Below are 17,778 nucleotides of genomic sequence, written 5' to 3' on the forward strand. Positions count from 1 at the left end.
TTATCTTTGTCTTTTCCCTTCAAGTGTCGTGAAAGCGGGTGAGGAGCCGGAAGGCGGACTCTCACCAGAGAGAACGGCCATTGTCACATTAAGCTGTTCCACACATTTTGGTGTAGAAGAGACAGGAGATGAGAGTGAATCACCAAATCAATGGGATTTTGTGAAAATTCACAGAGAGAAATTTATACAATTTGAACACAGTACCGAGAAAACCAAAACTCTGCAAAACAAAAGAAAACAAAAACCAAAAACCAAAAAAATCCCCCCCAAACTGTGAGTGGAACCAGACTACCAAACTGTGGACAATTCTTGAAATGGCAACCCCCTGCGCAGAGGCCTTAGTTAATCTATTAAAGGATCAGGAGCATCTTCGGATGATTGTAATATGTTGTGTGAGAGATGACAAGTTGTTTGTTCCTTGACCTCACCCCGGCCTCTGTGTGCATTTTCCCTTCCGTTGTTTTATTATCCTGCGAGGTGTCATTGTTCATGCTGTTTGTTCTTGGATTCCTTTGCATTCACTTTTTTGAATCAGTGAATAGGTTTCTTTTCACATCCTGCCCCCGGTGAAGCACGCCCTGATAGAAACAAACAGATGCCCTCTGTGTGGCAGCCACCGAGAGTCCCTTGCACCTGGGTCTGTTTCATTGCTTACAGTGGCACTTCTCAAGTGAGGGCTGCTCTGGCATCACCTGCGAATGTGCTAGAACTATACATTTTTAGGCTTCTACACAGACCTCAGGAATCTACTGGCATCACCTGCGAATGTGCTAGAACTATACATTTTTAGGCTTCTACACAGACCTCAGGAATCTACTGGCATCACCTGCGAATGTGCTAGAACTATACATTTTTAGGCTTCTACACAGACCTCAGGAATCTAAAGCTCCAGAGGTGGGACTGACCAATTTATTTATTTATTTATTTATTTATTTATTTAGAGACAGAGTCTCAGTCTGTTGCCTGGGCTAGAGTGCTGTGGTGTCAGCTTAGCTCACAGCAACCTCAAACTCCTGGGCTCAAGCGATCTTCTGCCTCAGCCTCCCCAGTAGCTGGGACTACAGGCATGCCCGTCACCGTGCCCGGGTACTTTTTTCCATATATATTTTTAATTGGCCAATTAATTTCTTTCTATTTTTAGTAGAGACGGGGGTCTCACTCTTGCTCAGGCTGGTTTCGAACTCCTGACCTTGAGCGATCCTCCTGCCTCGGCCTCCCAGAGTGCTAGGATTACAGGCATGAGGCACCGCGCCCGGCCTGATCAATCTGTTTTTAATAAGTCTTCCAGACAACTCTGAAGCACGCCGAAATTTGAGGACTACTAGTCTAGGGAAGCTGCATAAATAACGGCCCCCCTCACCAGTTTGCTGAGACTTAGAGATGTTTGCGATGAGCTATAAACAGGCAGTGAAGTCTTGAGAAGTGGGCATTGTGGCCTGGGGCAGTTGTGCTCCTCTTTCTGCCACCAGGCAATTGGAACCATCAGCAGTTTCGCAAGGTAGCATGAGGGACTTGCCAACTATTTCTAACATTTCAGAAAGCTTCATAGAAATTATCTGCTTCCCCTCAATATGCTGCATGGACTGACTGACAGATCCCGCTTGCTATTTTGGGGCCCAAATAAGCTACTAGACTGCGAGCTTCTTGTGGTCGTTCATGTTCATGTTTCTAGGGCTTTTCTCACAGGGTCTGGCCCAGTGAAAGTCATTCGGGTAATGGCTTCCAAACTAAGTTATATAAAACCAGTGTGAAAATGCGGCTTATTTCATGCTATTCAGAAGCTCATGCGTGTCGCATTAAGCACGTGTATCCTTTGTTGCAGCGTTATATTCCCACAAATATTAAAGGGCATTCAAGACAGAGACCAGGTGGCCTCCACCCTAAGCTTGGCTTGCTGGTGCTCCTAAGGAGCACAGCCCGGTTTGCTTATTCATAGATCTGTGTGGTTTCAGTTATTTATGATTTTCTGCTAAAACTGGATGTGGTTCCTTTGGTCCTGTGAGAACCATCTGGGTCACTGACAGGACCCTGCCGTGTCCATGTGTGCTCTGTGTTTATTGGCAGCTCAAAATTCAGCAGTATGGCCGGGGGGTTACATTTTAACAGACGGCCTAGGCTGGGGGAGGTGTCCTGCGGGCCACATGGTGGTGGGGGGGGACTTGAGCTGGTGCCAAGAACCTTCCGCTGTTTTGAAAGCGGCTCCCTTCCCCAGAACTGTCAGTCAGAACCTTTGGTATCTCCTTCAGTCCTGTGTATTTTGAAGAGGAACAGATTGAAGACCTCCCCCACCGTGCTGGCCTGTCAGAGGGCGAGAGAATAGAGATGGGGCCTACTGCTCCAGAAGGGAAGTGACTCATCCGGGCACTGGTTTCCTTGAAACTCTAATTATTACCTCCGCTTGCGTGATTTGTCTCATTCAATGGTCGCCCTTTTTTAAAAAAAAAAAAAAAAAAAAAAAAAGCCGAACTCCAGGGCTGGAGACGAGAAGGGGGAAGAGAACAGACCAAACCTTTATTAGTTCACAGAACTCCAATTCTTTATTAATCACAGCTTGCTCACAATGACATACAGGAAAATAGCACTAATGAAGAGTAAATATGCAGGCAGCAACCTTCAGGAGTTGGGAGTTGGGGAGAAACGACTTCAAAACTGCGCTAGGTACTTATGGTGGGTATCTGGTGATTCTCGGTTGGCACAAATGCCCTGCCTGGCCCCCTTAACTTGCATCAGCTTCACAGATGGAGTAATTTATTTATTTACTTTTTTACTAGGCAGGATTGCCTCACACTGGGGAAGAAAGACCAGCTTGCGTGAAAGTCCGCAGTGTTTCGATTTTGTTTGTGTGTGTGTTTTAATGCAACGACCAGCTCACAGTTTCCAAGTGGAAAGATATTCAGTAGCATCATGTACTTGTACTATAGGTAAGAGCTTAAAATGAACATCGTCAATCATACCATCCACAAATAAGCCACCTGACACATTAATTAATTCATTCCATCAAAAGAACTTAAACTAGAGAATTAAGCCCACTTTATGAAGAGCGATTTCATGGCTGCTTGAACCATGTGGATTTGGACGTGTGTTCAGCACTTTTAAAAGGTTCAACTTTTTTGCTTCTACCCAGATTGATCTCAGATCTGTCCTCTCATCCATCCCTTTTTAAAGCCAAAAAACACATTTGTAGCACATAATCCAGCAGAAGCAGAAGTAAATGCTATGACTGGTGGTTTTTCTTAGCCTGGTTTTGTAGTTTCTAGGCAGTAAGTAGATTATGAGCGAACAAATGTGGAGGTTCATGTGGAGTCATAATACCTGTGTGATCTAGGTATGGTCTTAGTCAAGCTCAGAGATTACACAGCCATCCATCTAGGTCATTAGGCAATGGTGGGTTTCTAGCACCATAGACTGTCTACTGACCTCTTGTTTCTGTTGGAATGGAATTAGACATGGGGAGCTTCAAAAAGAACAGACCTAGCAAATCCATTTGAGTGGAAAGACACAACATCAAAAGCCTGTTACAGGACATGTAAGATTATGAAATAACTTGCATAATGCAATACTTGTATTTTTTAACAAAAATGTAAGTATTTACAAAATAAGATCCAAGGTATTTTTTAAACATCAAGCAAAACATTCTGCAAAGAGACCGCATTGATTTTTTTTTAAAATTTTTGATTCTGTTTTCTGTTTTTGATTTTTATAATGAGTTCTTTTTAAACCATGTCATACATTCCCCATCCTGATATCGCATGATCCATTATAATATAGGCAGGGGGATTTACTATTGGTGGGGCGTGCCAGACCCTCATCGCTTCAGCCAGACAGTTCAACCTGGAGTTCCTTGTTCCTGCGCACCTCCGCGGCATGCCTCTCCTAAAAAACACCAAAGGGAGAAGAAATGTCACAGAGCCATGTTGTCTGGTCCACAGAGAACTAGGACGGCCTGTCTGATCCTTTGCACACCATGCGCTTGACTGGAAATAACCCAGTTTGGTATCTGCCTTTAGGAATTTTTCTCATTTCGCAAGAGAGAAAAACATGGGCCCCAGGAAATGTCACATTAGAGAAGATCTTACAAGACTTATAGTGCCTTTAGAAATATGTTTAACCTGTTTTTGTTTAAAATTATGATGAGAAAGTCATATGACTAAGAAAGTGTGGAATATTAGGACTACTGTATAAATCTGGAGAATAGCAATAAAATGTCACATTGTTGATTTCCTTATCATTTTTAATGGTGCCTTTCCTTTTCCCTAATATTTTCAGGATTTTATAATTGCTGATGGACACTATGGGGTGTTAGATCCAGGAAGAAGACTTTTTGTACTTCTTCCTAAGCTCTGGATCTCTTCGTCGAGGTCCTTCCTAACTGGAGTCCAAATGACTTTTCTAGTCTTTTCCTATACACACTTGATATTTCAGTTTAATGGATTGCCTTTTCATGCAATTTTCAATAATTGAGATTCCTAAATATTTTATCTTCATTGGCCAGGACTGTAAACTTACTCTTTAAGCCTTGTGGCTCTTTCTCCACAAGGATTTTTAGGAGACTGCAAATGAAAGTAATCCCACTTTCCATTTGAACACCTGCATAAATCTTTCCTTTTATGTAGTAGTTATTTTATTCTAACTTGTATTACGAGCATTTCTGTTCTTGTCTCATCTGCTATACTTGACTATAAGCTTACTGAAGGCATGGGTGGTGTTTTCTCATTTTTGTTCCACTTGCAGGGCCTAGCAGAGTGCTTTGCCGGTAGCATGGGATTGGTGGATGTTTATTTACATGAGAAACCAAGGCACTAGCCTTGGGTTGGGAACTGAACTTCCTGAGGCAGGAACTGATGGAAGAAAGGTAGATCCAATATTTTTTAGTACATGGTTCTACATCAGATGACAACAATCACATTGTCTTGCACACCATAGGTGCTAAATTAATGTTCGTTAAATTGAAATTTCAAGATGCTAATTATTAGTAGTAGTACTTATTTTTATATTTAGAATATTATTTATATTGCTTCCTCCCTCACTCCCAAAGCTCCAGAAATTTCTAGAGGATCTATAGATTCCTTTAGTTTAGGGGCAATGAACTTGACCAGCTAGAAAGTAAATCTTATCATTAAACTCTATTAATCTTAAGGAGCCTATGCTTACAGCATTCTTTATATTATAATACTGAGCATGTATTAGGCATTTAATATGTACCAGGCCTGCATCAGTACAGATTTTGCCTGTATTAGTTCCCTTAATCTTTACAATAATCCTATGGTGGAGGCTCTATTAGCATCTACATTTCATAGATGAAGAAATCAAGACATGGAAAGGACAATTTTCCCAAGTTCACTTAACTAATACCTGGAAAGCTAGGAAGGATTTAAACCCAGGGAACCTGGCTCTACAGCAAACCCTCTTAATCACAATCTCAATAAAAATTTTATAGCTATATGGGGAAAGTCTTTCTCTCTCTCTCTCTCTTTTTTTTTTTTTTTTTTTTTTGAGACAGAGTCTCGCTTGTTGCCCAGGCTAGAGTGAGTGCCGTGGCGTCAGCCTAGCTCACAGCAACCTCAAACTCCTGGGCTCAAGCAATCCTGCTGCCTCAGCCTCCCGAGTAGCTGGGACTACAGGCATGCACCACCATGCCCGGCTAATTTTATATATATATACATTAGTTGGCCAATTAATTTCTTTCTATTTATAGTAGAGACGGGGTCTCGCTCTTGCTCAGGCTGGTTTCGAACTCCTGACCTCGAGCAATCCGCCCGCCTCAGCCTCCCAGAGTGCTAGGATTACAGGCGTGAGCCACCGCGCCCGGCTTCTCTCTCTCTCTTTTTTTTTTTTTTGAGATGGGGTCTCATTCTGTCAACCAGGTTCTAGTGCAGTGGTGTGATGATAGCTCACTGCAGCCTGAACTCCTGGGCTCAAGCAATCCTCCTGCCTCAGCCTCCTGAGTAGCTGAAACTATAGGCATGAGCCACCATGCCTGGCTAATTTTTTAATTTTTAATTGTAGAGATGGAGTCTTGCTACTTTGACCAGGCTGATCTTGAACTCCTGGCCTCAAGCAATCCTCCCACCTCGGCCACCCAAAGTGCTGAGATTACAGGCCTGAAAAATGTGTCTTTTCAAGTGTACTTTCTGGGAGAAAAAGGCACAGACCACCCTACACTTCCTTCAAAAATACAGAATTGGAGTAAGCAGGAAGTTGACTCTAGAGAAAGAGATTAAAACCAATTTTATTTAATTGGTTTAAATGAGCCTTTGTATATGTTCAAAAACCATGAAGAGGAGGAAAAAAGCATGTATAGAGAAATCAAGTCCTGTTTGGAAATGTCACAGGGGAAATTAGCATGGATGCAGCTGACTCTTCTTTTTGTTCTGCTACTATGAGGAAAAAGATGAAGCAAAATCCTTTTCTCATGCAGAAAGAAACTAATTAGTGAGAGCTGAGCTCTGGCGAAAATTGAGAAAAAGCCCAGACCATCCCTATGCTAGAAAAAAAACAAAGCCTCAAGTGTAAAGATTCATATAAACTCAAATTTATAACATAACAGGAAACATTATAATTAGTATTATTAGGCTACTTTGAAGTACACTTATTAAACTTAAAATTAGTAATAAAGAAATGAATTTTGCCATTGGAAAGAACAAATATAATTTGTGAGCTTGAGAAAATATGAAAAATTTAAAAAAAATTCTCTGCATTTCCAAAAAAATATTGTTGATTTTCAGGCATTTTCATCAATCTATTATTTGAACACTTTACACTTAAATTATCAAATATCTACTCATGAAATGTTAATGGGACTTTATATCAAAATGTGGGAGAACCAAAGGCAGACATGCAGGAAGCATGTAATTTTCAACCTAGTTTGATTTTCTTATCAGTAAACTGTTTGCAATTATTAGAAGACCTTGAGTCCAGAGGTTGCTAAGGCAGATACTCAGAGAAAGTTCATCAAAAAGACTCTTTGATGGTATTTATTTCATTATGGAGCTTCTGATATTTGCTAGGTGCTTTCAGAGGCCCAAACATATGTAAATTTACAATGTTCTCTGCAATTTATGCCCTTCCTCTCATCAATATGAGGGGAAACATAACAAATGGTGTTTTAGCATTGTACATAACTATGCCTTTCATATATGCAAGCAAATATATGAAAGACAATCTTAGGAAAAGTTCTGGTCCTCTAAGAAATTGTGATTTAGTAGAAAAATTTCTCTACTGGAAATTAAGAAAGATGAGGTCTTTTATTTTTTTTTCTTTACCTCTTGATGTCCCTTGAACTTTACTAGGTATTTAATATAAACAAGGGCTTGGACTAGATGACCTAGGGTATCAATTCCATTTATGAAATTCTGTTATATGCATCTATTTAAATGCAAGATGAGGTCAACATCATCAGGAATCCTTCTTTTGAGTAATGACTCTGCACTTGCAATACAAAACAGGGATCAGGAGTGAGCTATGACAGCCAAGAGAGCATATTTTCATGAATCAATATGACAGTGAGCATGAGGTCATGGGCATCCATGGAGTGGAAACTTTCAATGCTCTTGCCAAGCCTGCTTATTGTGCAGTGTTTGATGACTGAGAAACAACCAGTAGCAGCTTTAAGTTAGTCTAACAGTTCGGAATTCGAGAGACTTGCATTCAAATCTAGACTCTGTGGTCTACTGAGCTTTGTGATCTTGGCCAAATGGCTTCACCTCTGTAAGGATCAGGTTCTACAGATGTGAAATGGGGATGATAACAGTATTTGCTTTTGGGTTACTGTTTGGATTAAATGTGATCGCACATGCAGAAAATGCCTGACTGATAGCAAACAATCAGTAAAGGCTAGTTTTAAACACATTTCCTATTTTACTATTCCTTCATCAGATATGTCCAATAGTAAATGGTCACACAAATGACATCTGTGTAAAATGGAGATGGCACTGGGTTCACCTTTTTGCTAACTGATTTGGATTGTAAATGATGGCTTAGATCTATTATATACAGAAGGGAGTATTAATAAAAACCCACAATGCCTACCAAAAAATCCCAAAAATGACATCTGTGAATCAGAATGACAAGAAAACAAATAAAACTCAGATGAAAAGAATTCAATATGCATAGATCGATAATGGTTGAAATTTATACATAAAGGGTTATGTATTATCAAAATCACCTCTTAGGAAAAGAATCACAGAATCTTAATTTCTTAAGAAAAATTATTTTTTGATCATTTTAAGCTATATTATGTGATGCTATTGTCACTAAAACAATGGCTGTGATATCTTCGCTTGCCATTTTCTAGATTTTTAGAAGTGACATTATTAATTCTAGTGAAACAATTTCTTTTATTTCCTAAGTCTTGTACTTCATGGTTGGATAGGGTCAAACAGTTGTCAGGATTGTCTGGGTTACTTGTTTCTCTCACTCCTGAACACCGGAAAGTTCCTTTGGTATTTGTTATGGTATTATGAGGTGGGCATCCTTGGCAGTGACTAGTGGATGATGCAGTAGAATTACAAAATCAAAAAAATATGACACAATCTGGACTAAGTGAAGAGTTCAGCAAGGTTTAGCAGAAATCCTCCTCAATGACTCGCTGGGTTGTTGCTGTCTACTCCCTCCACAAACCCTACTGTGTGACAGCTCCTATAGGTTGAGCTGCTTGAGGCTAGCAGGGTCTTCTTTGTATTTCCACATACTTCTTCTCTCATTGCTTGAGTTATATGCTTGATTACAGTCAATGGTATTTCCATACCTGTTTAGCTACTTGCATTTGAAAAATTTAATTATGTTCATTTAATTAAATATGACATTAATGGAAAACTGTGAGGGTGGAGAGAAAGCTTTGGAAATACTTGAGAGAGTGAAGTATTTATTAGATAGTAGGTGAATGAACTACAAAAGCTAGGGAAAAATTGTAAAAATTCTTTATCCAGATTATTTTGCAGGTGTCTTTAATCCTCTTTCAATTTTAAAGAGATTGAAACCATAGATCAGTTGTGATCTAGTGTGATAGATATAGTGTGAATAACACAAGACAAAAAAAAAGACACAGAACCCCAATAAATGGATACATTTTTCAGTAAGGTCTTGGCTTATATCAAAAAGATTGGTCAATAAACTCACATTTAAATATTTGACATGAAAATTATATGTTTAATTAATGGATGTATTACTGTTAAAATGATTATACCTGCTTTAACTGATTTTTCACAATTAAGTATCTCACTGGAGGTCCTGATAGGGCCTGATAAAGGAGCTCCTACCTGACTCAAAGGGTCAGGTTGGGAATTTTCTGCGGAAGGCTGTGGAGTACATTAGGGGAGAAAGGGGCACATTAGGGGAGGAAGAAAGTGTCTCTTTAATCATTTCTGCATCACAAGAACAGGTGTTTTCTTTCTGACTTCCCCACCCCTCCTTCTCTCTCTGTTTCTCTTTCTTTCTACTTCTTATACCACTCCAAGAATAAGAACATTTTTAACTTCACCAGTATGGCATAATCTACAGACTTCACTTTGAGTCCTGGGTGTGACTATGTATGTCATCCAAGCTGAGTGACATCAATAGATGAACCTAATGCAGGTCTTTGTGGCATAGGCATCCCTTCTCCTACACCCTTCTCCACATTGGATTCTTTTTTATATAATAGTCTGGAGTGTTGAGATGAGGTGCTATGTAAACAGGAAATTAAAATAAAAAATGAGTGTAACATTTTTCTTTGGAAGAAAAAAAACATTTATGGAACAAAGATCAAAAATAATTAAATACAATTTATAATGACATAGGAAAGCATATTTAAGAAGGCTTTAGCTCAGTGGTTCTGAACTATGGCTAAATAAATATTAGAGCCTACTGGTGAGCTTTAAAAATAATACTAATTTCTGGGCCTCACTCCAGACAATTAAATCCGGATCTCTTAAAGAGCTCTCCAGGAGATTCTAAAGTGCATCCAGGACTGCTTTTGCTTTGGGCTTTCCGTTTTAGCTAAAGGCGTTGAGCTAACATGGCTGGGTCTCCGAGGGGTTTCTGGGAATTTATCAGCCAATGACACTGAGGAAACCATTGTGGGCATCCTGGTGAGAGTATGCTCAAATGCTCAATTCTTTTAACTAAGGAGAAGAGGGACCAAGGGCTAGGAGGTAGGCAGATTGCTGTAGAAGCTCGCACGGAATTGTATCACATCTCTTGCCTAATTGAGAGGCCAGTGAGGGCTGTCAGAATGGTAGGGACTTAGTGTGGTAACCCTGATGCAGATTTATATTCACTGATATTCTTCAGTGTCTTTGTATATGCTGTCTGTATTGGACCATACTACACATTGTCCTATTGTCTAATTGTTGGTGCTACATTACTATTGGATTTTATATTGTCTGCACTGGGAAAGAGATGGTTGGTAGATAACTTTTGATATTATATCACCTTCCATGTTCTTAAGCATATAGTAGAGACTCAATAATTACTCATTGAATGATTAACTCATTAGTGGTGTTGCTTTAGGAGTAATCATCTTTTGATGTGGCCGATGTCAGAACAGCTTATGTTATATTGTCAGATTCACGTGTTTCACGCATTACTATTATGATTGACCCTCTTTTAAATTTTTGATCTTATATGAGCAATTTCATTAAAACAACAGGCTAAATATTGATCATAATATAAAACTTACTTTGTCCTATTTTAGGAAAAAGCAAAGTAGGTTTAGTACACACAAACACATGCACAGTATGTAAGCAATTTTGTACTAAATCAATCTATTTAAAATACATCAAATGAATGTAACTTTGGTATTTGCTAAGAAGTAATTCCACTTTATTGAGGAGATAAAAGAGATCTTGGCTGACATTGGCCAAAGATCCTATTAGATTTGAAGAACATCTCTATAGCTATGGAACACCAGGAAAAATGTTGTCCTAGAAATTATCTGGGTGGCATCATTCGACATGGGATAGACTATTGCCAGCTGAGATTTAAATCAGAATAGGCTACAAACCACTAGTTCTCAAAGCTGGCTGCATATTGGAATCATATGGAAAGTTTAAAAAAATACAGATGCTGGGTCCTACCCCTGAAGATTTTGCAGGTTGATGTCAGGAATTTAAAACACTTGACAGGTTGATTATTTCCAGGAAAAATTGTGTGTAGGTATGCACATATGTATGTATGGGAGGAGGAGACTAAATCTGGGTGGGAGTGGGAAAGGATGCAGACAGGCACTGAGTGTGGGTGGGCTGGGTGAAGAAAAAAAAACACACAGAGAAAAATAAATTGCCTATTAAAACCCAGCACGTCTTTAAATTTGCATAATATGCAAATTTCATGAAAATTATGCAAATTTCATGAACTATTTTACAACCGATATGAAGAGGGCTATGTTCTGTTCTTGCGAATGTGTGATTTCATAAACAAAAATGCTCATGGACTGCCAATGATATAAATCTCGCACTGGATACTAGAGGCCTCATCCAATATGCTGGGCTAAGATCAACATGTCCCATTCCTATCAACTTTGCTTGATGTTTTTAGGGCTTTGGATGTGAGATGACGGTCAAGTCACAATGATCCCAGATAGAACACACAGTGGCTCTCTGCTGTCCATGGTACCAGCCTGCACTGGTCAAGCAGGAACCCCTTCAGTTGTCCAGAGAAGTGCAAAATGAGGGCAAATGGAGGAAGACTGACTGGCTCAAGGTCAGGGAGTAAATTTTAGCAAATGGAACTGCTACATCTCCTGCATCTTAGTAGAGCACTTGTTATGGTACTACCATATGCAGCCAGCAGAGAGCCATATTCTGTTGCTTCCTGACCTGACTCATTTAGGTGAAACATGATGACATAATTCTGAGAGTATGGTAACACCAGCTTATCAAGCAACATTAAAAAAAAAAATCCAATTTTCTTTGGCTAAGGCATCCAGTAGCTATTCTGGCCCCTGCTTAACTCATGCTTGTCCACACACCTCTGACAGCCTCAGTGTCTTGCTGCTGCGTCAGAGCCCACACACCTTTTCCCAGCAATGCTTTAAAAAATTCTTAAAGAGCACAGATGAAAATAGCCATGAAATTATATTTTTTAAAAGGTTTTATGCCTGATTTCCTTTGGTTCTAGCCTGAGATTTGTAGCCAGAGACTGGGAATAAAAACAAAGAATCATCAGAACTTCAAGTCTGCCCGAACCTTAGATGAGATGGCCCAACTCCAAAGAAGACATGAAACTTCCTAAGAAATACTTAGAAAGTAGGAGGCTGATTGGACTAAACTCTCCGTGTTCTGAGGACAGGGACAGTCCTGTTTCTCTTTGCATTTCCAATGCCTAATAGCACTGGATCGAGGCATCTTTCTCAGAGATCCTATTTTTCAATGCTTAATTCAATTTCTAGAAATGGACATAGCTAAACTACTTATAGCTATATTGTACATTCTTAAAATAAAGTGTTTTGGGGGGACAGGTTGGAGATAGAGAACAGAGAGCCTACAAAAGACAAAGAGAGGATTTTTCAGAGGAACCCCAACACTGCTCATCCTGAATGAGGGAACAAATACATGTTCAGGTTGTCGGGAAGAAAGGCACCAGGATACCAGAACTTGATAAAATGAACATCCCCTATTGCCTAATCTTTGCCAGAGTTTCATGTAACGCTATTACATCCTAGTTTGCCATGTGGATTTTCCTCCATGAGAAGAATGGGCTTAGAAGTGTTCATAAATATCCTGGCCTTTTCTGGCAAATATATTTTCCTAATTTAATATTTAGATCCAATATCATATATTACTTAAAATATAACATTTACTTTAATATTTCCAATTTAATATTTCTCCAATATATTGGGTTCTTAAGGTTTGTATAGAAGTCTTATACATTTAAAAAGCATTAATCAGCCTCCCCGAATCCATTCATCATTGGGAAATTTGACAAAATTCTAGCTTTAATGCTGGATTCCTATTCCTCTACCATGTTGCACCTCCCACTAAATAATGCTACACAGTGAGACCCGGCCCATGGGTGTGGGTGTGTGTGTGTGTGTGTGTGGGGGGGGGGGACAGTTGTCCTCACACCTGCAGCAAATTTTGACTAAGTCTCTGGTGCTCAGGCCTATGGGAGTTCACCCAGCTGTGTTGCATATGAATGTATCCATCTGCTCAGGACTCTGCTGTGATTACCTTTTCCTGCAGACGTTCAATAATAGCAGCTAGATTAGCCTCACGGTTTTCCTTAATTTGTTCCATTTTCAGGATCAGCTTTTCCTCCGCCATCTTGCTGAAGTTGTTGTTTTCCTCCAAAGCCTTCTGAAGGACTTCTCGCTCATGTTCCCTCTTCTCTGCCAATTGTTTCAGCACCTGGGCCTCCTGAGACTGGGGGAGAAAAACATATCCATCTTATAATTACCCAAAAGCAAACCTAGCAGAATAATGGTCCACCGATTTGAGGAAGTGTGCTTTTCAAATGAATATACATCTAGCCTTGAGCACTGTTGTGGATTCTGTGTTCATCTGCGAGGCTGAGGGTTTTCTATAGAATGCGGTTGGTTGGGATATGTAGTTAGCTGAATTTTCAGCTGTGAAGTTTTTGAACAGACTGTCTTAGGAAAAAAGCATTTAACCCTCATCAAGGAGGTTTTTCTCTTTCTTTTTTTTAAAAATAAGTTATTGCTAAGTATTTATGCAACAGAAAATGCTGAAATTAATCATTAAATGGCAACATTCCATTGAAACCTGAGGAAAGTGGTTTGAGAGCTGGGGCAAGTTCTCATCTTTTTCTTGCCCCATTGTTTTTTGTCCAACTGTAGGCTGGGCTCTACCATGAGCTTTTGAATTTTCCTTAATCAAACATCAAACTTACTTTCTCTTTTTATTCCATCCTCCCCCTTTTCCCCGTAAGCCAAATTCTCTTTGGAACCTGATAACAGTGCAGACAATGTCCACTTGGCCAGAGATGGCAGAAAGTCCTTGTTCTGACTCCCTCTGGAACATTCTGAGACCACCTGGGTAATCACTGAAACCCTGTGGTTGCTTAGTGATGAAAGCAGAAACGTTGGAGCCAGATGAACCCCCTTTGAACCTGCTCCCCACTTTGATCACTGCAATTCTCCAGCATCAGGATGCTCCGTATAAGGTATGTTAACAATCGCTGGGGCACTTGATAAAAATGCAGGTGCCTGGTATTTCCCTCCAGAGATTCTAATTCCAGGGTTCTTTGGTGAGGCCCAGGAACAAGCACCCCTAGTGATTCTAATGCTGGCAGTCCATAGTCTACTCTTTTTGCAAAACACACTGGCATGGGCTTTGGTGTCAGTGTTGTGTTCGAGCCTTAGCTCTTTTGGTGACTCTGGATGTGTTACTTCTTTCTGTATTCATTTTCTCCCCCAAATTATGCAGCTAAGAGAAGTCTTACCCAATACTAACTTTATCCAGGTTTAAGACTAAAGTATTACATACTCATTGTTCCTGGCTAATTCCTTAGGATTGGCGGATGCTCTGAGGTGAGCCTTCACAGGAGTAATTATAAATGTGAATATCTAAACAACGGAAGATCAAAAAATATTCCTAAGTACCCTGTTAAATATATTGATTACCATTGAAAACGCTAATAGGAAAACATTTTAGCTGATGGTAGTGGTTGTGGGGGTTTACTGGAAAGATCTTGATATATACACAATATGGGGCCTGAAAAGGGAAGAAATTTCTCTTCAAATAAAATTCTACAGGAGTGGTAAAGTCAGACAGCCTTATGCGTCTTTGTTGATGTGTTTATTCTGACGTTTATCAGGAATAGTCTGTGATTTACTGGGGATTAGACAAGAAATCCTGGGAACCAGCCTGCTTCTTGCTTTAACACCATAATGGTTTCACGGACATATTTAGCCCACCCATCACATTCTTGCTTTGTTTTAGCTTTCAGGAAAACCGATACAAAAAATGATGAGGAAATTATAACACAAACTGAGTTCAAAACCAAATGGAGCCTTTCTGGAAGAAACATGAATAAAATATTTCTTAGCTGGTTTATACTCCTGCCTCCAGGTGGGCCTGTTGGTAAAGCATCCCGCATAGATTTTGCTTGTTTACCATTCCCAGGACTACTGAATTGTTACAAAGAGAAAGGTGTGTGTGTGTGTGTGTGTGTGTGTGTGTGTGTGTGTGTGTGTGTTTAAAGTCTCATGAAAAGTCTTCAGGAAATTAATTTTTTGGCATATGGATAAGAATGGTACTTATCTCATGGTTGTTTGTCAGGATCAGATGAAGCAATGTTTGCAAGGTATTTAACACAGTGTTTAATACTTACTATCAAGTAAGTTAGAACTGAACAAATGGTAGTCATTATTATTGAAAGTAAAACTCAAGGCCTGGTGACTGACTAGAAGAAGATCATAGCAAGTGAACCTACTGGTACAGCTAAACTTATATGTAAAACTTTGGCTATCTTTGTGTGCAGAGTATTTGCTCCAACTCCTTTGATTATAGACCGTTAGTGGATTCAGGGGTCCTCATGGCTGATGAGAGTCTGAGTGTTTCCCTCATCCCCAGCACACACACGTCCATAGAACGGAGCTGTACCAAAGGGCAATCTTACAGTGAAGTGAGCACCCCAAAGAAATAAGAGGAACCAACTTTGGTCCTGCATTTCAGAAAGTTCAATATACATAATCTGCAGACTACAGAAGCTTCCAGAGAAAGAAGGCTGGGTTACCACAAAACAAGGTTACAATGTGTGCAGGAGCTAAAGATTGGATTGGAGCCCTAAGTTCCTCTTGTAAGGAACCCATGGGGGCAGCTCCAGGAAACAAAACAAAAGCAAACAAATCAAACTAAAGCAAAACAAAACTTTTCAAAATTCTCTAATGCAGTGATTTTAAGTTGTTTTTGCACCTTAACACACAGTTAGGTAATACTCTTGGAGCAACCTGTGCCCATCAGCCCCAGGTGCTAGAGGCAGGTAGCTCTATGACACTTCTGCTCAGCCTGTTGGCAGTTCCTTCCCACTCCTCCTCCCACAGATCATCAGTGTTTCTAACTCTGCCCTAGATACACCCACCTGGAGTTTTCATGGCCATTTTTTTTAAGTAGGAGCTCCTGTGGCCCAGTGAAATGAGCACCAGCTGGTATTCAGAACACCTGGGTTCACACCCTGCTTCGAGTGTGGGGAGCCACCTTGGGGCTTTAGAGACCGACCCCCCCGCAAGGGGCCATGTGCCTACTGCTTCACTCGCTGGATCAGCTAACAGAAGGTCACCACGCGTGGTTATCAAGAAGCCACCACAACTGTTGGATCTTTCATTTTCAGACGCTCAAATTACTCTGGCATTTTGTTCAGCTGTGTTTTAACTTAATATTTATATTTGCCTTCATGATTGTCCTTTGTGAAACAGCCGAAGTCAGAAAGAGACAGCAGGGGAATAGGATTGAGACGAGACGGCTTTGAAATTGAAAGGATAATACAGCAACACATACCTTTTCAAATTTCTTGCCTTGGTGGGACACATTTGGTCTGCATGAACTAATACTCCCACAGTTCCCGTTAGGAGTAATGGAGAATTCCCCTTGCCTATTGCATTCACCGGATTGCGGAGTTTGGCTCCGTTAGAAATGCCTCAATTAATGGGGTTAGTACTATCATAGCCATTGGGGCTAAATGAGATTACAAAGCATAGGGGTTGAGTGCATTTTTTAGCACAACTAATGGGGTGAAACAGAAACAGAAGGCAGTATACAGCATTATTGCCTAAGTCTGCTGCTAACTGACAAACACCTGCCAAACTGGGCCAGGCCACACTTCAGGGCTGCTCACTTCTGTGATGCCTTTTCTTACACTCTGGAAGAGAGTGATATATCCACCCTTGCCTCAACTAATGCATTTGCAGCATCTAATAATTATCCGTGTTTCAAATATTTAAAGCTCAAGTCCATGAAAAAAAATATAGGATGTGAAGTCAATTATGGTGGAAAGGTGTCCTCCCTGAGAAAATACTTATGGTTTCCTATTTTGGTCCCTACTTATAAGCACACCATTTTTGAACAAATTTCTTCCATGGAGCTAATAGCCATGGGGGCTTCTACTTCATTTCCTAAGGTCTCTGTAACTCCATTGGTGCAGAAGTCATAACCATTCTTCCTTTTTTGCAGTGTACCAGCCAGATATTGCTGCCTGTAACTTTTCTAACTTAATTCCTGGGGAGAAATTGATTTTTACATAAATATAGTTTAATCTTCTAGTCACACCATCAAGGAAGAAAACTGGCTCTGATTCCAATCAGCAAACAAGCAGTCAGTCCAGGAAACTGCACTAAAACATGACATGAAACCAGTGTGAGGCTGTAGAATGAAAACGTGATATACAAAAGCGAAAGCATTTTCCTTTGTTTTTGGTAGAAGTCAAGTCCTCACCATATGTTCAAATAGGTTATTCCTTTACGCCTTGGTTGAGCAGATAAGCAGGAAGGGATCTTGATTGTGTGGACGGATAGGAAGGCTAAAGAGGTAGGATTTGCTGAAAGTTGTTAAAAATAAATTGTTCAAGGAAAAAGTATCTGGCCTTGGAGAAGGAACATTTCTGAATAGCATGTACCTAACATAGAAGGTCACTGAAATGCTAAAATGGAAAATTAGGGCAAGATAATGATCAGCTGATATAATGCAAATGTCAAGGCAAAATATAGAACTGAGATGTTCCACGTGACCTTCTGGGAGACTGAGGAGCCTTCTCCATCTCGCTGTTGTAAGAGCCAAGGCGCAGTATTGGTGAGTACCTTTTCTAGGCATAGACCTCCTCACACTGAACTCAATATCGCTGCAA

The 17,778-nt window shown here is 40.1% G+C and overlaps 1 protein-coding gene across 1 annotated transcript in view; it reads right to left on the minus strand.

Moving 5' to 3' along the window:
- Positions 1-2,495: 2,495 nt before the first annotated feature.
- Positions 2,496-17,778, minus strand: part of STMN2 (stathmin 2) — a 55,011-nt gene continuing 39,728 nt past the window's right edge. The window contains exons 4-5 of the mRNA XM_012740014.2: positions 13,149-13,340; positions 2,496-3,873 (exon numbers count right to left, since the gene is read on the minus strand). Of these exons, the coding sequence (XP_012595468.1) occupies positions 3,814-3,873; positions 13,149-13,340 (252 nt within the window). The 3' untranslated portion in view covers positions 2,496-3,813. The remainder of the gene's footprint in view (positions 3,874-13,148; positions 13,341-17,778) is intronic.

Source organism: Microcebus murinus, chromosome 7, assembly GCF_040939455.1.
Source record: "Microcebus murinus isolate Inina chromosome 7, M.murinus_Inina_mat1.0, whole genome shotgun sequence".
NCBI classification, from domain to species: Eukaryota; Metazoa; Chordata; class Mammalia; order Primates; family Cheirogaleidae; genus Microcebus; species Microcebus murinus.